We start from the raw sequence: 27,938 nt of genomic DNA, 5'->3' as shown, positions 1-27,938 counted from the left end.
TGGCTGAGAAAAAAAAAATAGCGTGTGACAGTTGCTGAGGCACTTTGAGCTGTTAATTGTACGGAACAGTCAATTTTCTCTCAGGCAGTCGTTCCAACTAAAAAAAATATTTAAATATATTCAAATTAAAATATTATTGGACTTCAATAATTTCCTTTCTAAGTTCTGTAATTAATAAATTATAAACCTATTACACAAAAGTGTAACAAAACCTGTACCCAAATAAGTTTTAAAACAAACAGTTATTAAAAAACTAAATTGTATTTTGGCAGTGATACTTTAATGTACCACTAGAGGGAGTCTTTGAAATGATATCAAAGTTTTTTGTGGGTATGTTTTAGAGTTTAAATGGCAATTGTAAACATTTTTCCAGGAGGCTTAAGTACGTCGTCTCATGTACCTCCCGATGGTTGAGAAGGCGCTCCAGATCAGCGGCCATGTTGTTCTTCACCTGCAGCAGAGCCGTCCGCTCTTTCCTCAGAGAGCTGGTGACACAAGAGATGGAACGTTAAAAGATAATATCGCAACGTTTTATTTACCTCATTTTATGAATCGAGTCAGACGGTCTAATGATGACTCAAGAGTGACTCATAACAGACTGGAATTGTGCGAGATTGACTTTTCTTTGCTATCAGGGTGGAGTCCAATCAGGATCAGTGCAGAAAAAAGTGTGGTCGCAAACTACGCAGCATGCGTCACCATCCTAATGACACAGGTAAGATGGAAGTAAGAAAGAGCGGAATGGACTATGACCCTGCAAAAATAGCTAACGTTACAATAGCCGGTGAGAGAGTTGGGAAATCAGCGTTGGTGTTGACAGCCACAATGTAGGCTTAATAAAAATAGAGCATTAAAAACAAATGATGCCACTGTAACAGAGCCATGTGACATTCCACGATGCACAATGAATAGCGAACTGACGTGCTAACTAGTGACTTCCCTCTCGCCCCGTTCCACGACCTGAAAGCGAAATGGATGTAGTGGAGTCTCGGGGGGGCTGCTTATGTTACATTTTAAGACGTCACCGGCACATGCTGTGAGGCGGACGTGCTTACCGTGCTGTCAATGAGGTAATTACTTAAATACAATATGCATTTTTCTACACTGAATAATCATTTCAATACAACATTTGTCTTTGCTCTTATTTCTCATGCGCTACTTCACTCCACAAGTCTTAAGGCACACCTGTGCAATAAATATGAGTCACATTCAATAATTACTTTTTTTTTTAAGCGAGATGCAGTGAGGGCACATATAAACAAATGAAATCTGATTGGCTCTCAGATTTTTTTTTTTCAAAATCTGCATTGGACTTTGGAGAGTCATTTCCCGCATGCGAACTCCACACAGGAAGACCGTAGATGAGAACCAAACCTCGGAACCTTGAGACTGCGAGCCAGACATGCTTAACCACTAATTCACTGTACTGCACTTGGTAAAACAGATTGCTGAATTATGAACACAAGTGAGTTCAAAGAGTTTTTCTGTGCTAATTGCATATTGTGTTGATTTTCATCCAGTTGTAATCACCCACATAAAAATACCGACATGAACTTATAAAGGCGTCAAAGCCACCGAGGAAGATAAAGAGCTAAATCACCCAAGGGATGACAGACATGGAAGACTGCCAATTAAAGTTTTTTTTTTACAGTGGAATGAATGAAATAAATGTAATTGCCTCAAATGAAAGGTTGTGCCACTATATGGTAGAGTGAGTGCGTGCGCGTGTGCAAGAGTGCGCGCGTACGTGACATCGTCCTCAAGTGAAGCCGCGCGTTGCTTCAGGGTGCTGATCTGTCCGTCCTTGTTTCTCACCGTCTCGATCAGGTAGCTGTAGGGCTGCTGCGTCTGCTCCAGCAGCTGGTTGGCCGCTAACAACTGCACAGAAATCAGTCAGCTCAACCGCAGCATATCACAATCGGAATTATTCTGCTTGAGCTGCGCAACCGTTGCCTTGTGTGCGGTCAGCGTCCACTTGGAACTTCGTCTCTGTTAACTTGCACAGTGGATGTGAAGGGGGGGGGGTTTGGGGGGGGGGGATCTTGAATAAATATCACATAAGGCCCCTTTAAAGTGATTGATAAGGTGAACAGAGGATTTTCATGTTTTGCTTCACATTGTGCCAAATGCTGCATAATTCTGAGCCACAGCTGAGCAGTTAGGAATCCCCCTTCTCTAAATTGCCTCCATACCGGGACGGTTAATTTTTGGGGAGGGGGGGAAACTGAATTAAACGGAGTCTTTGAGTGAAGGTTCCCAGACTCAATTCTCCATTGATGCATTATTCTAAAAATGATGTCGCAGTCTCGAGTCAAACGTTTCCAACTAGATGCAGCAACATCATGTTCATGGTCACTTTGGTCTCTCCTATAATATTGAAAAAAAAACATGCAGTACCGTTTTTTACCATCTGAACCAATTTTAAAAATGGGAGGAATGCCATACATGACAGAGGAACTGTACTGTTGGAGAAGAAATAGAAGAAGCTTGCATAACTGTTAGCTCGTGTTGCAACTATGCGTACATTGCAGTTGCAAACTCTCATTTGAACTCGACACAACCAGTTGCTCCTCTATTTGTGTCCAGCTTCAGGACATTTCACAAAATTATTTCAGAGTCAGAAGCAGCAAAAGTGACTTTCTAGTCTTTAATGTTGACATCACCCTACCAACAAACACAGCAAACGGTTCAATTTGACTCAATGTGAAGAACGTGGAACTGTGACAGTTTCCAGAGTACAAGAATTGCTGGCCCTTTGTGCACAGAATGAGTCTATTACAGTACAAATGAAGTCTTTTGTCAATAACAGACTCAAGACAGTTGTAGCTTGCTGCCTTGTGATATAAAACAACAGTAGATGAGGAGACCTAAACGCATGAACTGCAGACGGGGCGAATGCAGAAGCAAAAGCAGCGTTTGCGGTGCTCTTGCTTGTATTCATTTGCTATCGGGTCGAAAATCCGTGAGGGGGGGGAACAGATAAAGTCTGTTTGTTACACATTAAACCACTTTTACAACTCACAAGAGGGTGAGAAAAAGCGGGTAGGAGGGCAAAGCGAAGTGGGTGGGAGGTTGAGGACAATAGTAAAGCTAGTCAGGGCGTCTGTGTGGGTGGTGAGGTGGTTAACACCCTTGGCTTTTCTGAGAAGAGAAACTCTAATTTTTCACGCTCTCCTTTCATACTCAGTGAATCATAAGGTATTCCTGATGAATGCCAGTCAGTCTTTGCTGACAGGTGAATGGCCGGTTTATTTAGTCTCAAGTGGGGCCCCGCCTTTTTGCTCTCAAGCATCGCAACACTCGTGCGACTCGAAAAGCTTTCAAAGAAATAAACAGGATTACATCAAGGGGAAAAAAAGCCAACTGGACACCTGCATAGTCAATCTGGCATTTTGTCAGCCTTACGATGACTTTTGAATTGCAGCACGAGCAAGGGACATGTGAACACGCACACACCCTGAATTAAAGTGTGCGCTTTGCACATGCGGAAACACTAGACAACATAAGCCTCTGTGATTGGTGCATCGAGGTGCTGAGAGCGGATAAGACCGCCGCCGTCACGGTTTGTGGCGCTGCTTTCCCTCTGAGTCAACAAGTGTGACAGGCAGGCACTACCTCTCTGGCTTCTCACACTGTGTTGCCTAAGCTGTTGTGTTTACCACTAACAAAACCTTGGCATTTTTGTGACAGCGCACAAGAGTCGATTGTTGGACGACTCATTACAGTGTGCAAGACTAACCGCCATTGACTTAACCACCAGTGGCGGGCCCGTGAGATGCCACGAGGGTGGAGTGATGAGAGAAGAGGCAGCGTGCATGGCTGTGTGATAACTGTTACGCCATCAAAACACTCGTAGTATATCATTCGGGCACTTGTAAAACTGGGGAATATCCGGTTGGGAGACAGAGTTAAGTGCAGGTGTGGACACGAAGGCGCGAAAGTTGCAAACAAACACGCAGCCCATTATGGTGAACGCCGTGGCGCCTTCGCTTGGTGTTCAGTTTACCTCATCGGATATCTGGCCTGTTTGAGACTGGTGCCTCTCCAAGTCTCTCCTCAATGATGTGTTTTGCCTCTCCAGCTGCAGCACCCTGCGGGCCAGGTGAACGCTGCACACACACACACACAAAGCATGAGGAGAAAATTCCAAAACACTGCAAGTTACCACTAGTGTTACTTCAATATTTCCCTCATGGGTTACGTAACCATGACAGATGAGATCAATATGATGGTTTTTTTTAGCCACTTGTGTTGACTCTATCAAAAAAGTGCGCGTGGACTATAAAAACACATACAGGACACACACATGCAATGCAAGTCGCAACACAGTGAGTAGTAGGTGGTGGATTTGCGGTGCCTGTGTGCAGATGATGCAGTATATCACACAGACAGATGTCGACATTTGGCAGTGAGAAGAGAAAAAGCAAGAGGAATTTGTGCTGGTATGAAAGCTGTCATCCACCCGGGCAGGTTTAATGCCACTGCAAACATGAGTAGGAGAGGAAGCACTTTGTCACCTGGCACACAAAGGAGCAACTCGTTCTGCTTGAATAAAGTCATGTTTTCAGTGACAAATGATGCAAGAATAAATACGTACGTGTGTACGGATGTGTGTGTGTGTCAATGTTCTCAGGGTGATGCAAGAGGACATTTGTTGCTAAGACGAGAAAAGGCCGCAGATATGATTTGTAAAAAAGGTAAACTTGTGCTTTTACACTACAGCGGTGCCTTGAGACACAATTAAAAGTTTTTTGTAACGCCATACAATCTAATCTTTCTACATTGAAATGAATGGAAATGCCATTAATACAATAGAATTTTATTTTTATAGCACATTTCACAATAGGTGGAGCTGTAACAAAGCGCTTTCCATATTAATCTTTTTCAGTTGCCCTCTCAAAAATAACACAAATGTAAAAATGCGTTTTTTTTTTTCAATTTGGAAACTAGCACACTATAATATTGAACTTCATAAAAGAATAAAAATCACAATTAAAGAGAATGTACAGAATTAAAGTTTGTGCACCATGATTAAGTCATTGCGGCTCCTTCTGGTGTACACGACTTGACCACCAGGGGCAGTATAATAATTCACAAATACTGTCCACTGATTCAGTAAGATGCAGTAATAATCAATTTTCACCGAGGATAAAGAATATATGCCTGAAGGAACTGTTAGATTGTATGTCTACCTTGTGTTAATGCACGATTTGTGGCTAGAAGCGTAAAATTACGGCCAGAATGATATGTATTTTTATAAGGCCGATTCCGATGTGTGGCAGAATAAAAATTTGGTAACCAATTAATTAAAAAAACATTTAATGAAAAAAAACTCATCACTCTTTTGGTCCCTTGACACAACAACAATAAATATGAATAACAAGCAGCACATTTTAATTTATTATAATATTCTGTCCTGTAGTATTTGTTAATCAGTGCGTAGAAAAATCGGCCAACTGCAGGACTTTGAGTAAACTCAAAGCTGAAAATTTATGGATAGTTTGAAAGTAAAACTGCAGCTGGGAGTGGCATCAAACAGCCTGATGTCTCTTTTTGAAAAATTGTTGACGCTCTGCTAAAGTACTGTTTTGAAGTGAGTTGTGAATGCCTTCAAAAGTCACATGAAAAATAAAAGACAAAACTTGAGGGTTCAAATGGCCCTTAAGTTATGCGCAGACTTTGGCAAATCTTCAGCACGAAAATATGTATTTGTTGATGTCATTTATTCCAAGTGAAGAACCAGTCTCAACAAGGAGGAGGAGAAGTGCCTTTTTTGCAGTAATGCGCAATGTGTTATTGTGCGTGTTTCTGTTTTCTTTGAGTGGCTATTCCCAGCTGTGTGCGGTGTGCCTCAGGGTCCGTACCTCTGCTGAAGTCTCCTCCTCGCCGTGGTGGGAACGTTGGCTCCATAGCCGTACGAGAAGAGGACCCTCTCTGCTTCCTCCTCGTTCTCGACTGGACAGACACCAAAGCAAACACAAAGCTCATCAGCAAAGTTTGTTTAACATACAGTGCTTATAAAAAGTCTACACACCCCTGTTCAAATGCCAGGTTTTCTGTGATATCAAAATGAAGCCAAGATAATTTTTTCCCACCACTCATCTGACCTATAACCAGTATAACTTATTCAAATCTTTCAGAGAGGGTTAGTAAAACTAAACAACTGAGAATGCGGTTGCACAAGTGCGCACTCTCCATAACTGGAGATCTAAATAGAAGCCAGCACAAACCTAAAAACCTTTCAAAGTGCCTCTGATCAAGCCCAAACGAATGATCGTGACTGTCCAGCTTTGTAGGTTTTTTCTTTTTTTTTTCTCAACACGACAACCACTGAGCGGTCTCACTTTCGGCAGCCTGCATGGTGACCTGGTCCAGCTCCTGCTCGAGCTTTTCGTACGTCTGCAGTCGGGAAGCCTGCTCGGCATTCTGAGCGTGAAGCTCCGTGGTGCGTTTCTCTGATGACGTCTGTAGCCTGTAAAACTCCTGCGTCAGGACCTGCCACAGCGATGGAAGCAAAGATGAAACTGAGTATCTCCATAGTACATTTCAATTTAGTCATGACTAAATATTTAGGTTTTCAATTGTATAAAAAAAACTTACAAACATGGCATAAAAGTGGTATTGATCCGAGTATACATTTGACACGAAGACACTATTATGCTCCAAATTTTTGGGTATTATCTCGTTTTGTTTTGTTTTCCTACTAATTAGTGTAGTTGATGTTCAAAATTCGACTAAATTCTCACGAAAATACACAAACAGGAAGCCGGAAATCTCTCCACATCGTACTCCTTTAAGTCTAGAAATTGTATTAAATATGAACACTAACCATAAACACATGCTGAACTAAAAATGGTCGGCAGTGGACACAAATAATTTCCCAAAATTTCGGGAATTACGCAGTAATACCTCAGTAATTATCATACGTTGAAAAGCTCTTTGATTTTACTTTTCAGTCGTTAACACATGAAAAGATTTTTCACAACAACTACTAGCTAATTTTGAAATTAAATGTTCTTTTTTTTTATTGTTTCTTATATTGTAATTTGTTGAGATGGTAAATTTTGTGTTTTTGTGATTCAATTCCTCAAATAAGCCTTCTGTAATTTTAAAATGTATTGAGACGCACCTTCATAATTCCAACAGTGGAATAAAAAAAAGTTTCTGAGCAACCTCCAAAAAATTTTATTTTCCTATTAATTAACATACTTTTTGTACAAAACTCAACTCAATTATCCCAAGAACAGTGCCGTTTCGAAGAAACTTGTGGTGGTGCCGTCTGATGACTACAACTAAAAGTGTTTTGAGAGTGTTGAAAGAATTTTGTCTGATGACGAAGACCTGCTGACAGGTTGGCAGAAAAACATAGCAACGCTGGATGAGGGAGAATAACTTTCAGACAAAAATAAGAAGGCTGCTCATCTGTATTACGTTACGGCACGGCCGTCAAATATCTGACGTCTTTGTTTCATTCAATGTAAAGAAAACGATTCTCGGCTCTGTCGTCTCCACGGAGGCGCTCCTTCAACGTTTTGGGGAGTACCTCCAGTTTTTTGCGCAGTTTCTCACACTCCACCTGGCACTGGGCCAGAGCCTTGTCCGTCTCCTCCTTCATCAATTGAGCGCGCTCGGCTTCGAAGGAGTGCAGCTTCGCCTGGTTGGACAACTGCGCGACTCTGCCGTCGGTGCCGAGCTGCAGCTGGCGAAACCTGCCGTGTGGAAGGAGACGACCCAAAAACTGACGTGAATTTTTATGGCCCACTTTTGCGCATGGAAATATTTTTATGTTCAGAAATAAGCGTGATTGTCATCAGCGCAGCACGGTGGACGAGTGTTTAGCACGTTTGCCTCACAGTTCTGAGATTTTGGGTTGGGAGTTTACACACCCACCACCATTCTACGTGCAACTGACTCGCAGTAAAGTGACCAAAGCACCATGGCTCTGACTGCGTGATAGACACAATAAAACAGAGTGATTCACAAGATAACATCTTCATCATAAAAAAACCATGCGGGGAGTCGTCACCCGATTCTCTATCCAACACGCAACTTGGCGAGCGAAGTGTTGCTCAACCAGACTGCCGAGTCTTCAAAATGTCAGAATGAAGAGAAGCGCCCACAGCGATGCTTGGCGTCGTTTGATGTTCTGTGATTGCGTTTGGCAGTCGGCACAAGGAACTTAATGAGAACGAAACGGCGGGACCTTATGTTCTCAGATGACACCATTTTGAATTAAAAGCGGCGTAGCCCGTGAACTCGCAAGTTTGCACGCAAAGCCTTAAATCTTGTGTGGTGTCTTAAAAAGATGAGCTTGTATAGCTTGCTGAGTTCATTCATCTTATTCAATTGAGTTGTCAGGAACAACATGTGCATTGAAAGACTTTTTTTTTTCTTGTATATCGATATCTTTGGAAACATAAAAGTTCAGTAACAGGCTACTCACAAAAAATTGAGAGATATTGGGGCATCGGGTTACATTTCAGGATGACCCTTTCGAAACTTTTGAATGCCCGATTGTTCAGTGTTTCAATATTTTTTTGTTTTAACCAGGAGCTGAACGGCAAAATTCACGACAGGTGTTTGAGCCGTGAATGAACCCATACATTTTTAAACACTAACTCTATGCCTTTCTGCAAATCATCAATCTGTTAATGACACTTTTCAAAACTCTTACAATTTCCTGGTACGTTTGAGCAAAGGTTTACTAGGGCTGGGTTTGGATTAAAATTTCCAAAATCAATCAGATTCAATAGACAAGAGCCCAATTCGATGTGATTTTCAATTCAATCTAGAATTTCACGCAGTACCAATTCTCCTTTCGCATGGAAGGCATTCTCAGAAGAATCAATGCTGCAATCAGTGCAAACTTCTTGCTGTAATTAGGTGCAGTCGTAAAAATATGAATATTTACATTAAGAATTAAAGCCAATGCATTTCCATTATTCATGTACGTTTTATTTAACATGACCTGATCAAAACAATAAATACATCTGACTTTATGCTTGTTGACGCTGACTTTACTGTCTTCCTCCATTTTGTTTTAATACGTTACTGTCGCGTAGTGACAAGGTCTCACGTGACATGTGAAATCATGGACATTTATGGGGAAAAAGACGTTATTAAAAGTACAAATATATGGTTTTGTAAATTGATATCGGGCTATGAAAAGGAAAAGTGATTCACATTGATATATAATTTTTTTAAAACCCAGCCATATTGTTTGTGTTGTTATGTGAACATCATCATGACAAGAATTTTAATTGAACGAGAAAATGTATTCGTTAAGTCACTGCCAGCGGTTGTGCATTTTGTCGTTTGGCTCCTCGTTACGCAACACCGATGTGCAAAAAGTACATTGAACCATTGGGACATCTCCATTCAAAAATTTCACACCGACTTCAGAACAATTAAGGTTGATTCAGAAATGTTAACAGATATCCCCAACTTCCTGACTAGAGTACGCTCTATGCCACAGTTAAAAATAACAAAGTGAGCTCCTCAAGTGAAAGGCAGACGGGGGAAATGCGTGTTGACTTCCTCGGGCCGCAGAGGTTGCTTTGGACAATATTAATAACTCCCGATTACAGCTGACCTGATAGGATTTCATCATCCATAGAGCGCGCTCGGCTGAGCTGTGCATGCGCGACGTGACGGACAAGTGCACATGGTCCACGTTTTTATGTCCTCCTTTATTGATGCCGGCCTGCAATCGAGATGCAAGGAATGACTTCATGTGAATGTTCTCGCTTGTGTCAGGTTATTTCTTCATCCCTTCTAACGAGATTTTGGCATATTACTCCACGTGGAGAATCCCTGATTTTCCGTCAGTCTGCGGCCTTGTGTGTGTGTTTTGGAACCGCAACGAGCTGGTGGTTGGAACTACTCTGCTGTGCAGCTAAGCGGGCCGCCTACTCTACGGTCGTCTGACGCCATTTCAAGCTCGTCCGCCTCATTCTTTGCCCCAAAAATAGGGGCATGCGTGGGGTTAGGGGTTAAGGGCTTGTGGCGAGCATCTGTCGTTGCTGGCTTGCGATGCGCGGCGGGAATGCAACGGTGGCTAAGAGAGTGTGCATGGGAGAGTGAGTGTGTCTGCGTATGTGAATGTACGTGCCTGTGTGTGTATGGAAAGTAAGACCAACAGCTGGTGGTTTGGATCTGGAGAAATGACAAGCATGTAGCAATACCCTGGAGACAGAGACACTGCTGCTGCTGCTGCTGCTGCTGCCACTGCTGCTGTGTGTGTGTACGTGACGTTTATAGCCTACTTTGCATACTACAGTACAAGTCAAATATGAAAAGAAAATACTGGGCGTACTTTAAATTGTTTACACACTGTGGACCGTAGGGCTGCTTGATTATGAAAAAAATGATAATCACGATTGTTTTAGTGATAATTCAAATCAGGATTATGCAAATGATTATTTATCATTTTCTCAAGTAACTAAAAAAATGTTTAAATGTAAACATTAAGACAAATTAAATTCTTCGAAACACTATAATTCTGTATCTTATTGATTGTATTGTTATTTTGGATTGATTGTTTATAAAACTAATTATTTTAAAGTAAACTGTATAAATTTGAGTATGGTTTCCTTGTATAAAGAAACAGTGCATTGTAATTTACTTGCAATACACCAATGAATTGTCACAGAACTGGTGCCAGATTTAAATAAATAGAACACTCAAATTATGAACTAGTAAGTATACTAATTATAGTATTAGACATTGTAAAATGAGTTCTGTTTGAAATATAAATATAAACTGTATTTTTTGGGGGGATTATGCCAATTTTGTAATTGTTCAGTGTGATCATCGTAATGGAATTTCAATTAATTGCACAGCCCTAGTAGACTACATTTTTTTCTACATATCCACATACATGCAAGCATGGGGCATGGGCCCTCCACAAAGCCTGAGCTGTAATTGGAACCCAGCGAGGGAGTAAGGGGGGGCAGTATGGGTGATTAGAACTTAACTTGTTTTCCAAAAGAAACTATGCAGTTTAAAACTATAGCAGTAGGTTTACTAGTTGACACAAAAGATGAAAATTGTGTTGTGGGAAAAGGTTTCAAAATGATTAGGTATTTACTACAATGTGTATTTTTGTTCATTTATCTATGCCGGTAACAGGCAGAACAATAAAATGCTCTTACTTTAAATGATAAAAGGGACACAAATAACCTGAGTATCCACTTCATTTACTTTATTTTTAGTGTTGGGCTGTGGTATCTTATTAATGTAAAATATCTGCCTTGCTTCGATAAAAATGGGGAAATATTGGATTGGTTGACATTTTAGAGTAAATCTAATGTAGGTGCATTCACTTCACCTGCACTGAAAGTATTTCCTTCCCTGAGGAGAGACTAGTGACAACAGGCATAACTTTGCAAGCCTCACCGACTTCCCTCCCCGCAGTCAACGTGACTTTGGACCCTGTCGCTTCATCTTCAGTAAGAAACGGTAAATCAAAGCACCAGCATGCACTAATGATAGCCTTCAAACGTCACACGGGACACGCTGGCATCAATCATGCACTGCATGCACGTCAGCCGCCCCTTATAGTAGTAATGTGCTCTATGTTCGCATTTTGGAACTCAAGAAAAGCTGCCTCTCAAATACGCTACGTGAGAATAATTAGACATTTAAAATGAATGTGAAAAATAATGCCACTTGTGAGAAGGGGAAAAAAAAAACGGCACTGACTGGCTCAGAGTTCTTTTTGACGGTTTAAGTGGTGTCCTTCAGGCAAATCCTCTCATAGGTTACTGATGTTTAAAACACAACCAGTAAGTGACCTTCACGCTGACTTTTAACGTCAGCAGCAAAAGTAGGCCCGCTGATGTTTGCCAAAATGCTTTGCATGACAGATTTAATGAGACAATGCTTGTGACAAAAGGCGGTTCTGAAAATGGATGGATGGCTGCATAAGAGGCATCAAGGATTCTGCTTTTAGCTTGCGCTGACCCTGAGAGGGATTCATAATTACCTTTTTCTTGTCATCTTTCTGTAGCTTGTTAAGTAACAGAAATACTGTAACTGCTTCATTCATCTCCATTTAGGTTTGTGGTAAGATGGGAAACAAGACACTGCGAGGTGGACATTTTTTGTGAAATTATATGGTGTGATTTTAAATAGTAATAATAGTAAAGTAATGTGGCAGCAGGGTGAGTAGTGGTTAAAATGTCTGCCGCACAATCAGGAGGTCTGGGTTTGAATCTACAGTTCAAGTCATCATGAGCTAGTTTGGATTATTGCTTGAATGCAAACAGCCTAGGTATGGGAAATGTCGGTCATATACGTGCATGAATCTTCATCGTAATTTGCTACGAAAGACTTACTGTCCTTACGCAGGACGTAAATACATACAGTCAAGACAAGTAAATCGAGTCTTATTTTCAAATTTCCGCCCAAGTGAGCATCCATTTTCTTGTGTTGTTAACCACCCAAGGCAGACATTGGTCTCCTTTCGCCCTAATGATGATGATTGCCGAAATGGACGTGAGAATTTATGATGGACAATTCGGCGCTAATTCAAAATGTTTATCTAATTGGCTTTAGCCAACTCAGGTTGTTTGTATTTTGCACCTTTGATGCAGCAAAAATAAGGCCGTAATTTACTGGAAACACACGCCAGTGCCTCTCTGTTACAGTAAATAAAACTGAAAGTTAACATGATTATGGCATCATTTTCGATAGTGTAAACTCGTCAGATCAGATAAGCCTATGGGTGATTAGACAGTTTGAGGAGTTCTGTTCCAAAGACAAATTAGCCTTGGGGAACGTAATTAAAGCAAATATTTGTATTCTAAAAATCACTTTGACCCACAAATATGAAACAATTAAACAGTTCTAAGTGAGCGTGCCCTCTTGTATCGTGTGCTGACACATTCTCAAGTTTATCGTGGCCCATTTGCAACCTGAAAACCTCAAGTCGAGACCGTCGTAAACCGATGGCCCTCTCTGTAATAATCGTAGAACGCGCCGGTTTGCGCATACGGTGCTGTCGAACATACTGTTCCAAAAGCTGGTCGTATCGCGACTGAGTGTCCCTCTCGGCAGCAAACGCCCGCTCCTTCTCCAGCACTGCGTTGTCTCTGGCCTCACGCAGGTTTCTACCCAACAACAACAACAAAAAAAAAAACAAGTTTAGACTCTTGGATCTTCAAACACAGAGAATGAACAAATGACGTTCCAGGATGCTGCACCTGTTCTCTCTCTCATACATCTCCCTGGATGTTCTCTGCAGGTTATCGATTTCCTGACCGGTCTTCAGTCGGATGTTTTCCAGCTCATCTCTCAGCTTCCGCTCATACTCGGACTTGTAGTGATCGCTGCAACGGAAAGCAAAACAAATACCATGACAAATGTAGGTTTGGCTACTTGAGGCTAAAAAGCCGCAGATGCCAACCTGGATGCGACATATTTCTCATAGGCGTCCTCCCTGGCCTTCTTGGTGTCCTCCAGTTGCACCTGGAGCAGGTAGACCAGCAGTTAGACGTGATTACGTAAGGTACAGACGTCGACGGCGTGCCAGACTGCAACAACCTGCAGGCGCTCCAGGCGGTCTTCCTCATGCGCGCAGCGAACGCTCAGCTCCATGTTCTGTCTGTGCAGGTACTCCTTGTCCTTCTGCAGCAAAGTTACAGACTGCTGCACTGTCGCCATCTGTAGGGCAAAAACAACACTGCAGGCGTGACTGGGGAGGGAAGCCAGACTAGTACAGCAAGCGTTCACACACTTTTGGGGAACGCTCACAAGGGAGAAATTGTTCCAAGGGCCCCTCATAATATGAATGCAAATTAAACATAACCATGTGTACAGTGTAAAACTAATTGGGGGAGGAATTTAAAAATGGCTTGTTTTTGAGAGAAAAAAATACAACACAAAAAACTGTGTTTTTTAGAGGGGGAAAAAGCTATAATGTAAAATGTAGCAATCTTTAAAAAAACAAATATGTAGGATAAAAAGCCAAGCTCATGTGAAAAAAAATAAAGTATTTTTTTCAAGATAAATTCTCGATATTTAAATGCGGACTTAAAACACTTTTGAATTTGGTAAAAGCACAGCAAGTATCCAACTAGCCTCTTGCCCTGCCTTAACCTAAAACATCTGGATTTTGTCCTGTTTAACTACCGTTTCTCCACTTTCATGCCTCCTCCTCTCCTGACTGGCGATGTGGCTAAGCGGTGGTGATGCGCGAAATGAGCCTTTTGCACTTAAGATTTTGCATCGACCAACCGGGACAACTATACAAAATGTGTATTGCGTGGCGGTGTTCGGCTGGGTGGAACACCTCTTTGTCGAGGGTCTCTCGCTCCCTGCCGAGGGCAGCGTGAGTCAAGTTAAGCGTCTCGAATCTTTTCTTCACCTCCTTCAGTTCGGCTTCCAAGACATCACGCTCACTACCAAACAAAACATGACACACACATCAACTTACAACTTATGTATGAAACAGTTGATTCAAACTCTAAAGTGGCACAATGCAAATGTTTGCTTTGCACACCCCTGTGGGGCATTCTTATTATTATTACCACACAGATCATTGCAGCTTCAGCCTTGTACATACTGGAACAGCTGTGGTTGATCAATATTCCCCAGCACTGACACTTTAAAGCGCTCCAGGACCTTCTGCATAATTGCACACACAAAGTTGCATTACACGTACTGCTACTAGACACTTAATAAATGGTGCACTGATTATCGGCATCATCTGCACAACCGTCGTTGTATTGTAAGTACCGCAACACTGATCACTTTCCCTCTGCGCTAGAACTGTCCAAATTGTTGCAGAACTGTCATTGTGGTGGTATTACTGCACAATGGTACTGCTACAATACGGAAAGATTTTCTCTACTTATATGCTATGTCTTTGTTTATCGTAGTTGCCTGTTACTTTTATCTCACGCAGAGGCTACGTATAGCACAGCATGATGGGGAGGAGCTAGAACGTTGTGACGAAGCGAGGCCTACTCTGTGTTGCCATATAGTGACTTTTCAGACCCCTGTAGCTGCTTCTTTTTTTTTTTTTTTTTTTAAACGCTGTTGTCAGTCAATGTGCGGGATGATCTGTGCATGTGGCTCATGCAGCGGACACAACACCATTTAAAATGGCTGGCTCAGGCACATTTTCAGAAATAAACAGCTAACAGCTTGGTTGTTTCACTTCATACTTGATGGACAGGCACTCCAGAGACACCTCGATTCGCACACAAGCAATTTAAAAGCTGTCACCGTTTGATGTTGGGGTAGTTTTCCCGGCGGTAGTCCCCATCTTGGATGTGCTGTTTGGTGTCAGCCAGCTCCAACGTCAATCGCTGGCTCCTCAGCTCCAGCTCCGTGCGAAGACGCCGTTCCTTCTCGTAGCTCTAAACATACGTCAGGTACAGAAATATCAGAGGATAAAAATGTAGAAATGTCATTAAATTGTGATTCAAAGGCTAATCCAAAGGGAACAAAATGGACATTTAATGGATTGTATGCAAATAATTGTGTCCCTGGTGCAACTTGTGCCTCATGCATGCGCTGCAATTTTTGCCAACGTGTGTCACACGCCAAAAAATAATTTGCATCACTAATGAAAGGTTGTCACATTCTTTCCGCTACGGCCGCTCGGCATGTTGCATCGGTCGAGGGAGGAGGCTGTCAAAATGCCAAATATCTAGTTTAGTGAACCTCACTGTGGAGGGCGCAGGCCATGAAAGGGACCTTATTAAAACTGATGGAAGGAGAAACGCTCGGCATTTTGTTGTTGTTTCTACGCCCACATTAAAGAAACTAAACCTTTTGACCTGACATTCTTCATCACGAGTCTGCCACTCACTTAAGGGAGAGTTTGTTTGGTGTATGTTTTGCTCATGCGGCACTTGAGTATCACTCTGCTACCCAAAAATATTGGGGGGGGGAATAAATAAATGAATAAATACTTCCACGCTCCTTTAAAAAGTTGAAACATATGTCTATGACAGAGCTACAAAGCAAATTTCAGGTTTTGTATCTGACAATAACGTATCTATCTATAGCGCGGATGTTCATCTACTGAATTGCGGTTGGGTTTAAAATGTATCACCCACAATAAATATGAGTACATTTTAATATTGCAGTACAGTACCTCCATCAGAGCCTTCATTTGTGTCCGCTGCATCTCCAGATCTTCGCTCAAAGTGTCTTTCTTCACACTCAGCTCAGCCACCTGGGCCCGTAACGGAGTCAGCGCATCATAAAAGCGCACCTGCAAATATGTTAGAGACGGTCAGCAACATGTCGAAAATCTCCATAAAAGGAGTACAACGCAACTCACGGCGACAAATTCTTGAATGGACATGGTCTCTTCGGGAAGGTCGCGAAGTTCCAGGTAGCGCTCGTGCGACATGTCCAAGTCCCGGAGAGAGCGGCGCAGCTCTCCGGCCTTCTCGCGCATCTGCAAGTTGGCTTCCTCCAGCTGCTGCTGCCGGAGCAGGATGCCGTCCACTTCCTTCTTGCGCAGAGCCTGCTGCTTCCTGGAGACAGAGACACATTTTTTGTATTCAATACGCGATGATAACACAGCGTTGTGTTCAGAGTGTACAGACACCCACCTGTTGTCCTCCTGAGCGAGCTTCAGATCACGGTCCAGCTTCAGCGCCAACACTTGTTTCTGATGGAGAGCGTCATTCAGTCTCTCGTCCAGCTCCTCCACCTAGCGTATAGCAACAGAGCACTACTATAACACATGCTGTGTTACAATGTCATTTCTTAGCTCCAAAAATATAAAATTGTATTTTCGTATTATTAGGACGTTAAGCTAAAATTATTACTTTTTACAGTGGTCTTCATAATTAATGGCATCACTGCTTAAAATGTGTTTTAATTATTATATTTATTTTTATTTCAGACACTCAATCATATTGAAAATTGTAGAAATGGTTCACCACCAGTCACAGAATCAAGCTCCTCCTAAGGCCTTCTCAGTCCCCAGACATCAAACCCAATTGAAAACCTGTGGAGTGAACTAAAGAGGAGCGTACAGAGGAGAGGACCCAAGCCACTGGATAATTTCGAGAGATTGTGCAAGCCCTCTTTCTGTATTCTCCCATCTTGTGGAAAGTTCTAAAAGGGGCTTATACAAAGTATTAAGATTAGGAGTGCTAATAATTTGTCAGGTTTAAAAGGTCCTGACGCCTTCATTAGACTGAATTAAATGCAGAGAACCAGAGGAATAACCAGGGAAGGTTTTGTCTTTTCTCCATCGCGATGGGAGGAGAAGCCAGGAAGTGAAGTAGACGTCTTGCCAGTTCACTCTCCCGCACTCTCACTGACTCCTTCGCCCATCCCTCTGGACTTTATTCAGAGAAAAACGAAACCTATGGAAAGTGAAACTTAAAACAAGCGTGTGGGTGTGCGCATGTGTGCTGAAGCAATGATGTGCGTGTCTGTGAGTGTGTGTGTAATTATCATTGATACAAATAGTGTATAAAAAACATGATTAAAAATACACAAACTATTTACATACTCTCACAAATTGTGGAACACGTGATTCTTTATACCAAATAAAGGAATTATTTCTTAATGTGGGATTCTTTTTTACCCCACTGAATAATTTCACTTCTCTTTCACATCACAAAATTTGGAATTCCATCCATCCATTAGCTAAGCCGCTTCCCCTCACGGGGGTCTTGGGGGTGCTGGAGCCTATCCCAGCTGTCTTCGGGCAGTAGGCGGCGGGGTACACCCTGAACTGGTTGCCAGCCAATCACAGAGCACACAAAGTCAAACAACCATCCACCCTCACACTCATACTAGGAATCGAACCCTGCATCTCTGCACTGTGAGGCCATCGTGCTAACCAGACACCACCGCACCGCCCAAGTTTGGATTTTCCTCTTAAATATTAGTTAAGTTAAATAAAACTTCTTCAGGTGTGCCATACAATTGGGGCAGTGCATCTATAAAGTGGTTGCACAATTGTGCACACTTTTTCATGCTGTGACAAGGCTGGGAAACATGGTTTGGGCTCTAAGATGTGGCTACAGAAATGCCAAGAAAAGCCTACTAGAACTTCTAAACTATTTGGAGTCCATCAGAGGGACCATTAAATGGTGTCAACTGGCAAATTATTGTGCCTTTAAAAGATTTACCCTTTTAATCAAAATATTTGTGGCGCTTGTAGGAAATAGTAATGGTGGGAAAATGTTTTTTCAATTGATTGTACTCATTTTTTTTTTTTAAATATCACAAAAAAACTTGCAATTGTACAGGAGTGTTTATATTACGTAACTAGAGAAGCATGCTGGATGGAGAAGAATGACCTGATCGGGTTACCTTGGACATGTAGTCAGCTTTCAAGTTATCTATGGTGAGGTTCTTCTGTGAAAGCTCGATTTTTAGCAGCTGGACGTTGTGTAGCAGCTCCTTCCGCTCGATCAGCTGTCGGATGAGCTTCTGCGATCCTGGCCGCATCTCGTCCGACGAGGAGGCATCCTCGGCGGTGGGCACGGTGGTCTCCAGGCTCACATCCTCAGACTCCAGGTCCAGGGAGCTGGAGACGTTGGCCGCACTCGACTTTGGCTTCTTCGGGGGCATTTTCTCCACCAGCCCGCCTAGCTAATGCTAACAAGCTAAGTGTCAATAAGTAATGAGCTAGTTAGTGGAACGACGGTATTAACTTGTCGAAACAGTCTTGGGTAGAGTGCCATGTTAATTGTATTTACATATGTTCTTTAAAATATTATGTAAGCATCAAATGGGACGACATAAAGAAAAACGCTGTCAAAAACACACTTCGTTATTTTCAAGGGTCCCGCTTCCTTCACAACAGTCCAAGGGTACATCTTATTTGCAAATGTCGTTATCCTCGAAATCCACAAACTGACGAGGAAACCGAGGAGCGACAACCAAGGCGTGTATATGATTATAATAAGTGAGATGAGACGTACCCTCAGTTTTTATACCTTGGCGTAGTAATGATACTTAAAGCGCCCCCTGTTGTTAAATACGCGTGGTACAACAAATATATCTGACTGTCTGTTTAGAAAACCGGGCGTTTAATAAAAATCAATATGCAGTTACCGGTTATACTATTGAGCAAAAGTGGTACTTCTAGTAAGTTGCTTGTAAGATACATTTACACCACATGCAGTACTACCTCAAAACTAGAGAGGCGCTGTGTGATTAGACACAGCCTACTCGCAGCCGTGTTTTCTCTTCCTCGTTTTTTGGGGACGGCCTACAAAATCAAAATTCACAGCACCTTGTTTACATATAACTTGTAATATTTTTGTGGATTACTTTTGTTATAATTTTTGCGCAAATGTCATTACCCAGAACAAAGTCACCGTTAATACAGTTCATTACGTTGCATTTGTAAGGAACGCTTCTTGCAAGACCCATGCTTTGTTTTCGTCGGCCCACAGAGCAGCGTGCACATCATCACATGGGACGTTCATTTTTTACTCAGAAGCAACCAAATGGTAGTCAAATACGTTAAAGTTTGACTCTTTTTTTAATATACGCGTCGTCATCATGTTGAAGTCTAAAACGTTCGTTAAGAAGACTCGGGGCGGCCGGGTGATGAAAATAGTCCGCGAGCATTATCTACGAGACGATATTTGGTGTGGAAGCGAGTCGTGCGAGCAGTGCCGCCAGGAGTCCACTGTGCTGCAGGGAGAAGCGTGCATCGAGAGCAACTTGTGCTCTTTTTCGCATTACCTCATCCCCGACACCAATGTGGTGTTACATCAGGTAAGAGAACAACAGAGACGGAAAAAAACATTCTGATGTTTACCAGGCTGCCGAGCAAGTTTATCAATCAGAGGAAGGCAGAAATTGCAAACATTTCCACTGTGTTTCGGTGATGATATGCCGCTGAAATAAATCTGATGTGAAGTTAGAGATGAGTTGTTGTTCAGTGTGTGACAGACAATCCTGTGCAGGAATTTTCGAACTTTTTTCACCAAGTGGGCTACCACCCCCCCAAAAAAACAAACAAAAATAGTTATAAAAGATGCAATGCACCACCTCACTTTCAAAATCACCTTTGCAATATACTGCCCTCAATCCGAAAAAGGTTACTCCTTTATTGAGTCAAGATCGTTTTCTCTTAAATGTAAAACTACTACTACTAGTTTAGACTTGTATCAATAAACTGTTATAGCGAGCATACATTTCAGGCCCCCGTAATAGATGAAAATCCATAATATAGCGCTACAGACCAAATAGTTTCAGCCCTCCCACATGATTAAACGTATTTAAAGTATTCCTGAGCACCTGTTTTCTCTCTCTTCCTGTCAACAACAATAAATAACATCATTTTGAGGATATGACTCACTTGTTCTCCGAATAAAATAAAAGTCCCAGTGTGGGTGCTTCAAGCTATCATTCAGGTTGACTATAAACCTGACCACGGGAAGAAAAACATAATTAAACCTTATTTATTTAAGCACCAATGAATTCAACAAAACAATATTATTTGGTCTCACAAAGGTCTGCTTTAAAGCTCCAATCTTGTCATACCAAACTCCTCAGACAGACTAACTGAAAGTAGCATAAATATTGCGCTCATGATAAACCTTCCAAAAACTTTCCAATGAAGGGTACCTTTGCATCTCCTATTCTTTGCCTAATGGCACTGCATCAGCACATTGAAGATCTAAATTCGGACTTGCATGTAGACTTCAAAACCGGACAATGATTTGAAATTTATGATAGTGTGGAAGCGTGAGTAATGAGGAGCAATTCACTATTTAATGATATGATACAGTGGCCATTCAAGATTGAGCTTTTTGGACTTGACGTTGTGGCCATTGCCAATAATACTCTTGCCTAAACTGTTAAACATTGTGTGTTTCTCGCCTCTCGACTCATGCACATTGTTTTGGTATCCCACAGATCGATGTTTTGGAGGACCCTGTGATTTGTAACGTGGTTATCCTCCAGACCGTTCTCCAGGAAGTACGCCACCGCAGCGCGCCGGTCTACAAACGCCTCAAGGACCTCATCCACGAGGAGGAGAGACACTTCTACACATTTACCAATGAGCACCATAGGTAGCCAAGTGCAACTCCACGCCTCATTTTTGGCTTTTTCATTGGACACAATTTTTAATTGATTTTTATTCCTACAGAGAGACATTCATCGAACGCGAACCGGGTGAAAGCGCCAATGACCGGAACGATCGAGCGATCCGTGTGGCGGCCAAATGGTACAGCGAGCACCTGGCATCGCCCGGTGGCCCCAAGGTGGTGCTCCTAACTAATGACCTTGCGAACAAGGAGAAGGCGCAAGAAAGCGGTCTGTTGGTGTACAAATGTAAGCTTTTTGATTGAAGCTATTAGAATTGCTCGACTGTGGTGATTATCGCATAATAAGGCGACATTTCTTCCCACGCTAGTTGAGGAGTACGTCAAGGGACTCATAGCAAATCCCGAGCTTATGGATCGCCTGGCATTGTCAAATGATGATAAGGTAAGCAAATCACTTCCTCATTGATTCCTCAGTTTTTGCCTACCATCACAATAGATGTTGCGATTTGTATTTTTTTAGAGAAAGATTCTGTTTGATGAATTACATTTTGTTCCTCCGCTACCTCACTCTGTAACATCTTTCGCACACACTCATGCAACTTGTCTCTGGTTATATTACAACTTCTACTATGATATATATGGATTTTGTTTGACAATGGTTACACATTTAATCACAAAATGATACTTTCACATACCACACTTTGATCATCACTGCTAATGGAACAAATTATGCCATTATATAGGAGTGGTGAACTTGACTCTATTAAATGGACTCATTCCTCCCTCAGAACGACATCGCCATCAGTAGGGTGTTATTCCCCGAGCATCTCCCACTGTCCAGGATCCAGGCCGGCATCAAAAGTGGCTCCTTCCTCCAGGGGACCTTCAAGGCCAGCAGGGACAACTACCTGGAGGCCAAAGTGTTTATCCAAAAAGACGAGGGAGACAGCACAGAGGTCATCAAAGCGCTTTTCACAGTTGTACCTTCTTGATGTAAAAGTTGAATTTGATCCATGACCAAGCTGCTAAGTTTTAATTAGCTTTTAAGTGTTAATAACAGGTTCACGCTAAATCCCTTTTACGCATGTATTTTATTATTTTTTTTTAACGTGATAGTTCAGCCCTCTTTCATGTAGGAATAAAACTGAGTTATGAGCCTGCTCACAGAACAAATTTAACTCTTAAGTCAAGGTACATAATGTTTCCCACATTTCCCCAATATGTCGCCTTTAAGTGTATTTTCTTGTGTTAAAACTCACTTTTTCCACCTCCTTCCAGGTTCTCATCCAGGGCCTTCAGCACCTCAACAGAGCCGTGCATCAAGATGTGGTCGCCGTGCAGTTGTTGCCGCGCACTCAATGGGTGGCGCCATCTTCCGTCGTGCTGCAGGATGTGGGCTCAGCCAAAGATGACACCACCACCGAAGAAGAGGAGGAGGATGCTGTGAGTTTCCGTTGGCGGTAGTCCGGTTTTGAGTCTATTTCTCTGCTTGATGATGGTCTCTCCGTTTGTGAGCAGCTGAGAAGTTGCGGAGGCGATGTCGACAGAAAGCCCACAGGCAAGATAGTCGGGATCATCAAGAGGAACTGGAGGCCCTTCTGTGGCATGCTTAATGTCTCCCAAATAAAAGAGGTAATGTTAGACTATGGCTAGGTCATATAGCCTGAATATGAAATAAAAAAAATTCTTCTCACGATAAGTTAATGCACAATATATTATTAAATTAAGGTACGGACAGTCTTAGCTTTCTGTAGGCATAAAAAGCAGGATTAAAGAAGATTTGACTTTCAATAAACTTCCTGTTTTTGTTATTCTTTCAAATAAACAGTGTCAAACATATTGTGCTGCCATCTTGTAAGAAACCGTGGAAGTACACCCAAACTAAACAGGAGGCGGAACTAAATAGTTAAACTGTGCTAAACAATTCTGCAAAATAGAATGGCCATGAAACCGCAACCCATGATGCAAGGAGTTTACTATACACCGTTCCCTAATTGTGATTTGCTACTCCCGAATGGGTGAATTCACAGATTTTTTTTTTCTTGCTCCTTTTGTCGTCTTTTTGAAATGTCCTGATATGCCACAAGTTGGCGACAAAACCCTGTCTGCTATAAAAGTAGTGCTTTGCTCCCATCTTGTAGTTTCTTCACAAAAAGGACATGTCGAAACAAGGGGAGAAGCTTCTATTGGCATTTCCTTATCAATAATTAGCGCCTTGCCACGATCTTGTTCTTTCTTGGTGCAAAGGAACTAAGTTGAAGTAAGGGGAATGTCTAATAGATAAATTGTGCTTTGTCTAAATATTTGCAGCTTGAAAGCCCATAGCTCACTCATTTGGCCACCATGTGTTTGGGAGTGTTCACCACGATTGACTCTGAAAATCTGTACCTATTACTGTGTCTGCACATGTACCTTTTAAGAAAAAATGGATCATTAAAAAAAAAAAAATACTCTGACAAATGAACTAAAACAAAACAAATTAAAGCCAAATAATGTACTGCTAGGCATCCACACTCATTAAATCTTCGATTTTCCTTTTCCTTTAGTCGACACGGCACCTTTTCACGCCGGCCGACCGCTGCATTCCGCGCATCCGCATCGAAACCCGCCAAGCGTCCACATTAGCGGGCCAGAGGATCTTGGTGGCCATCGACGGCTGGCCCAAAGACTCCAGATATCCTAATGTGAGATGGCGCCATCTGCATTTCCCTCATTGAAGTGGTGGATGGTAAATTATGATTGATTAAATTATTAATTAGGATTTCCTTTTCATCAGGGTCACTTTGTTCGTACTTTGGGTGCGGCTGGAGAAAAGGAAACGGAAGAGGAGGTCCTGCTGTTGGAGCATGACGTTCCCCATCAGGCCTTCTCTCAGGCTGTGCTCAGTTTTCTCCCCAAAATGCCATGGAGCATCATGCCAGAGGTAAATGATATCTTTCCAATTTTTGTGAGTTAAATAAAATAAAAAATCCAACCACTAATTTAAAAGATGTCTCAATACTTTTGCTCATGTGTGTCTGAATGGGCATACAGGACATGGTAGGCAGGGAGGACTTGAGGCATTTGACAGTGTGCAGTGTTGATCCTCCCGGATGCACAGACATTGACGACGCGCTCCATTGTAAGCAGCTGGGCAACGGGAACTTTGAGGTAGACGTCTCGTACGCACGCTCCCGTATGTGTCATGCACATGTACGCTATATCAAGTGTGTTTGCTGTAGGTGGGAGTTCACATCGCGGATGTCAGTCATTTCATCAGACCCGGGAACGCTCTGGACAAAGAGGCCGCCAACCGAGGCACGACCGTTTACCTCTGTGGGAAAGTGAGCAGAATCCAATTGTACACATATGCAAAGAACTGTGCCAAATTCAGTACATTTTTAAAGTCATCTGGACAATTTACATGTGTGCGTTGTGTGCCACAGAGGATCGACATGGTGCCAGAGCTGCTGAGCTCCAATCTGTGTTCGCTACGCTCCAACGTGGACAGGTGAAGGATTCTCATCCACAACACTGTCTCTACAACTATTTTGAATAGACCATCTGACTCGTATGTTTGTGTGTTTTTTTCTTTTTTTTTTTTTTTTTGCTAGGCTGGCTTTCTCGTCTATCTGGGAGTTGAATCAAGATGCTGAAGTTCTCAAAACGCGTTTCGTGAAAAGTGTCATCAACTCCAAGGTATGACATTAAGTAAACACGCACCGGAGCATGGAATCGTACATACAATTGAGAGATCACCAAAATGGCAGGAGAGAAAGGAAGTAAAAACAAAGTGGAAACAGCACAAAATAATAGAAGCAAAAATAGTTCTGAGGATTTGGTTTCAAAACGTGACCAGTTGACCCCCAAGATTATGGCGCGTAAAATAGAAGTAAAGAATAGATGACAACCTGTCCCAAAAAACAAAACAAAAAATCCTGGCTTGTGGTTCTAGTTTTACGTTTTTTTTAGTTTTTTTTAAATATAATTGTCTCCTGGTTCAATTCAGGCATCTCTGACCTACGCAGAGGCCCAGATGAGGATCGACGATACCGGCAAGAACGACGACATCACCAAAAGCCTGCGCTGCCTCAACAAGCTCGCCAAGATCCTCAAGAAGCGCAGGGTCGAGAAAGGGTGAGGTCCGCCGAGAAAGCGAGATTACTTGTACAGTACGATGCAATTTGCAGTTCAAGACAAAATTGCATTATATTCATCTTCTCCTTCAGCGCGCTGACGTTGTCCAACGTGGAGGTCCGCTTTCACATGGACAGTGAAACCCACGACCCCATTGAGCTTCAGACCAAAGAGCTCATGTAAGTACTTCCAAAAATCACTTTTTGGGCTAAATAGAAATGCAATGTTACCTTGCCTTACGAATGCTCCAACTCACATGATCAAATGTCAACATGCTAAATACAAAATGAAAACACTTTGCAAGGAGATGCTGTGGGCCGCACCTCACACAACCAGACTCCAGCCCCTGATGTCGCTCACTAGGCCACACCCCTCAAAGACACACACCCAACAAACTACTATAGAATGGAACAATATAATACTGTGCTATTTTCTTTACTAAAACAAAAACAATTGTGATGGTTTTTTTTTTAAACGGCTAAAGCATTTTAATGGTAATAATTGATTTGTTTTAAGGATAAGTAAATTGAGTTGATTGAATGTTGTGCTACTCTAATTGAATCTCTTGGTTGTCAGGGAGACCAACTCCATGGTGGAGGAATTCATGTTGCTGGCCAACATTTCAGTCGCCCAAAAGATCTACGACGAGTTTGCCGAGTGCGCCCTTCTCAGGAAGCATCCGGCACCGCCACCTTCCAACTATGACATTCTCCTCAAGGCAGCAAAGTCCAAGGTGGCTCAAGATCTGTTCATTAGCAACATGTTAAAATCTGACAATATGAAGGCTACTAGTGTATAATCCCGATCGATAGACACAGATAATAAATTAATAATTACAGGACTTCCTGGGTTTACATTGTAGTCGTAAACGTGCCGTAAACCAAGAACACTTTACCATGGAAATCAAATTGACCAATAATAGAAATTAAACTTAAACCTAAATGTTTTGTTTTTTTTAAAGGCAAAGGTCACGCTTTTTGCATCAGTAATTGTGCAAAAGGAGGTCATACAAGTAACCTCTGTTAATAGTTAAAACTTATTGCAATTTAATTTTTTACAAACTTTACATTGGATGCATGAGTGTTTACTTTTTCTATCCGCTGTCCAAAGTTTGTTTCGCAGTCAAGATGTATCATGTCACCTTAAGTAATGTGTTGGCTAAACTTTTTATGTATGAATTTGATTTCCATTATTTCTTAATGGTAGAATTAATGAAAAATCTGAAAAACAAAATGGTGGAACGGATCGCGTTGAGGTTCCGATGGTCTAGTCTGCCTGCATTCATGAAAATGTCCACCTTTTTCCATCACAAAATTGGACCATTTTTGTTTTTATGATTTAGGATGTGCTGCTCCGTACGGATTCGGCCAAGGCGCTGGCCGACTCGCTGGAAGCGGCCAATGTGGATGGCTTTACGTACTTCAACACGTTGCTACGCATCCTAGCCACTCGCTGCATGATGCAGGCCGTCTATTTCTGCTCGGGCATGGACAGTGACTTCCACCACTATGGTCTCGCCTCGCCCATTTACACGCACTTCACGTCGCCCATTCGAAGGTACAAATGCATGGAAGATCTTTGTGATCGACTGCCATTGGAATTGAAAACAAAGACAAAAATGTGTTTGGAGTTGTGCCGAGAAAAAAAATATAATTTTGCCACCTGGATACGTAAAAAAAAAGATATATATATTTTGACACTAAATGTCGACATCACTCTCCTGGTGCGCAGGTACGCTGACATCATCGTGCACCGCCTTCTGGCCGTCGCCATTGGAGCGGACAGTACCTACCCGGATTTGACGGACAAACACAAACTATCGGCACAGTGCAACAGCCTCAACTACAGGCACAAAATGTCGCAGTATGCTCAGAGGGCGTCTGTGGCCTTCCATACACAGGTAAACATCAATGGTCAGACTCACATATTTTCTGTCAGGGTCATGGACCATCAATTTTTATGAATAAGGGCCGAAACGGTACAGAGATTGCGACCGAAGGGCAGGGGACTGACTAGCAAAAAAAGGTCAAGTGCCCAGCTCTGATTAATTAGTTGAAATGCAGACTGTACAAAGAAAAGTGTGTCCCCGTAGTAGTTATAGCAGCGCCTTTTGTTCCCTTTCCAGTTGTTCTTTAAGAGCCGAGGCGTCCTGAGCGAGGAAGGGTTCATCCTATTCGTGAGGAAGAACGCCATCATCGTCCTCATCCCCAAGTTCGGCCTGGAGGGAACTGTCTTCTTTGACAGCAAGGACAAGAGTGGGCCTAACCTCGCATTTGATGAGGAGGTAATAAAGGCGTAATGCGTGTTATGAGGTTCTGCTGTTTAACCGCTGTGGCGCTCTGTATTCAGTATCCGTCTCTGACTGTGGAGCAGCACACTTTCCGAATATTTGACCGGGTGAAGGTCACTATCAGCCTGGACGACTCCAATATTCAGCACCAGAAGATACGCATGGCCTTGACCGAGCCTGCGGTAAGAACAGACTCGACCGGCCTGCACAAGGGTGGGCACATTTTGAAACCAGTGGATAGGCCAGGTCATGTTTCGAAAAAGGGAAACGATTTTAAGCAGGCTATTTTAATAATAAAATAATTTCCCATTAGCTCACAGCTCTGGAAGAAAACTGAGGGACCCCCCTCTTTGTCTCTATTTTCCCTTCAGATTCCGGGTGTCAGTGTTTCGGCCACGTCCTTTGAACCGCAAAACAAGAAGCCCAAACTGGACCGCTGAGCAACCACGTTCCATCAAGAACTGCACACGAGATTCTTTGGACCATTTAATAAACTGCCATCCAAAAAGATTTTGGGATTTTACATTTCAAAGGAA

General features: G+C 42.3%; 2 protein-coding genes across 3 annotated transcripts in view; one reads left to right on the top strand and one right to left on the bottom strand.

Moving 5' to 3' along the window:
* Positions 1-18,955, bottom strand: part of pibf1 (progesterone immunomodulatory binding factor 1) — a 21,967-nt gene extending 3,012 nt beyond the window's left edge. For both annotated transcript variants that reach the window (XR_015845030.1, XM_088304388.1), the window contains exons 1-16: positions 18,298-18,955; positions 16,575-16,675; positions 16,298-16,496; positions 16,109-16,228; positions 15,232-15,365; positions 14,294-14,402; positions 13,546-13,665; positions 13,409-13,470; positions 13,206-13,331; positions 13,014-13,112; positions 7,544-7,709; positions 6,345-6,495; positions 5,865-5,955; positions 4,007-4,109; positions 1,748-1,878; positions 401-485 (exon numbers count right to left, since the gene is read on the bottom strand). Coding sequence is in view for 1 of the 2 variants with exons in the window: in XM_088304388.1 (XP_088160514.1) it covers positions 401-485; positions 1,748-1,878; positions 4,007-4,109; positions 5,865-5,955; positions 6,345-6,495; positions 7,544-7,709; positions 13,014-13,112; positions 13,206-13,331; positions 13,409-13,470; positions 13,546-13,665; positions 14,294-14,402; positions 15,232-15,365; positions 16,109-16,228; positions 16,298-16,496; positions 16,575-16,675; positions 18,298-18,558 (2,058 nt within the window). In the remaining variant the exon portion in view is untranslated. The remainder of the gene's footprint in view (positions 1-400; positions 486-1,747; positions 1,879-4,006; positions 4,110-5,864; positions 5,956-6,344; positions 6,496-7,543; positions 7,710-13,013; positions 13,113-13,205; positions 13,332-13,408; positions 13,471-13,545; positions 13,666-14,293; positions 14,403-15,231; positions 15,366-16,108; positions 16,229-16,297; positions 16,497-16,574; positions 16,676-18,297) is intronic.
* Positions 18,324-27,938, top strand: dis3 (DIS3 exosome endoribonuclease and 3'-5' exoribonuclease). The gene is made up of 21 exons (XM_088304387.1): positions 18,324-19,716; positions 20,863-21,020; positions 21,098-21,282; positions 21,365-21,438; positions 21,785-21,952; positions 22,275-22,439; positions 22,515-22,628; positions 23,543-23,680; positions 23,773-23,919; positions 24,030-24,146; positions 24,218-24,319; positions 24,422-24,486; positions 24,590-24,674; positions 24,985-25,112; positions 25,205-25,291; positions 25,689-25,845; positions 26,455-26,669; positions 26,844-27,012; positions 27,238-27,396; positions 27,462-27,584; positions 27,774-27,938. The coding sequence occupies exons 1-21, from the start codon at positions 19,498-19,500 to the stop codon at positions 27,840-27,842; spliced, it is 2,844 nt and encodes a 947-aa protein (XP_088160513.1). The 5' UTR covers positions 18,324-19,497; the 3' UTR covers positions 27,843-27,938.

This window comes from Idiotropiscis lumnitzeri, chromosome 9, assembly GCF_059441095.1.
Source record: "Idiotropiscis lumnitzeri isolate Australia: NSW breed Sydney's pygmy pipehorse chromosome 9, RoL_Ilum_1.0, whole genome shotgun sequence".
Lineage (NCBI taxonomy): Eukaryota > Metazoa > Chordata > Actinopteri > Syngnathiformes > Syngnathidae > Idiotropiscis > Idiotropiscis lumnitzeri.
This window is presented reverse-complemented; position numbering and strand designations above follow the sequence as displayed.

Excerpts from the sequence above, each read along its gene's own strand:
- dis3 (XM_088304387.1), top strand. The coding sequence starts at position 19,498 with ATGTTGAAGTCTAAAACGTTCGTTAAGAAGACTCGGGGCGGCCGGGTG. Across the intron at positions 24,147-24,217 it reads TGGGCAACGGGAACTTTGAG|GTGGGAGTTCACATCGCGGA; the intron begins GTAGACGTCTCG and ends TGTTTGCTGTAG. Across the intron at positions 24,320-24,421 it reads CCGTTTACCTCTGTGGGAAA|AGGATCGACATGGTGCCAGA; the intron begins GTGAGCAGAATC and ends TGTGTGCCACAG.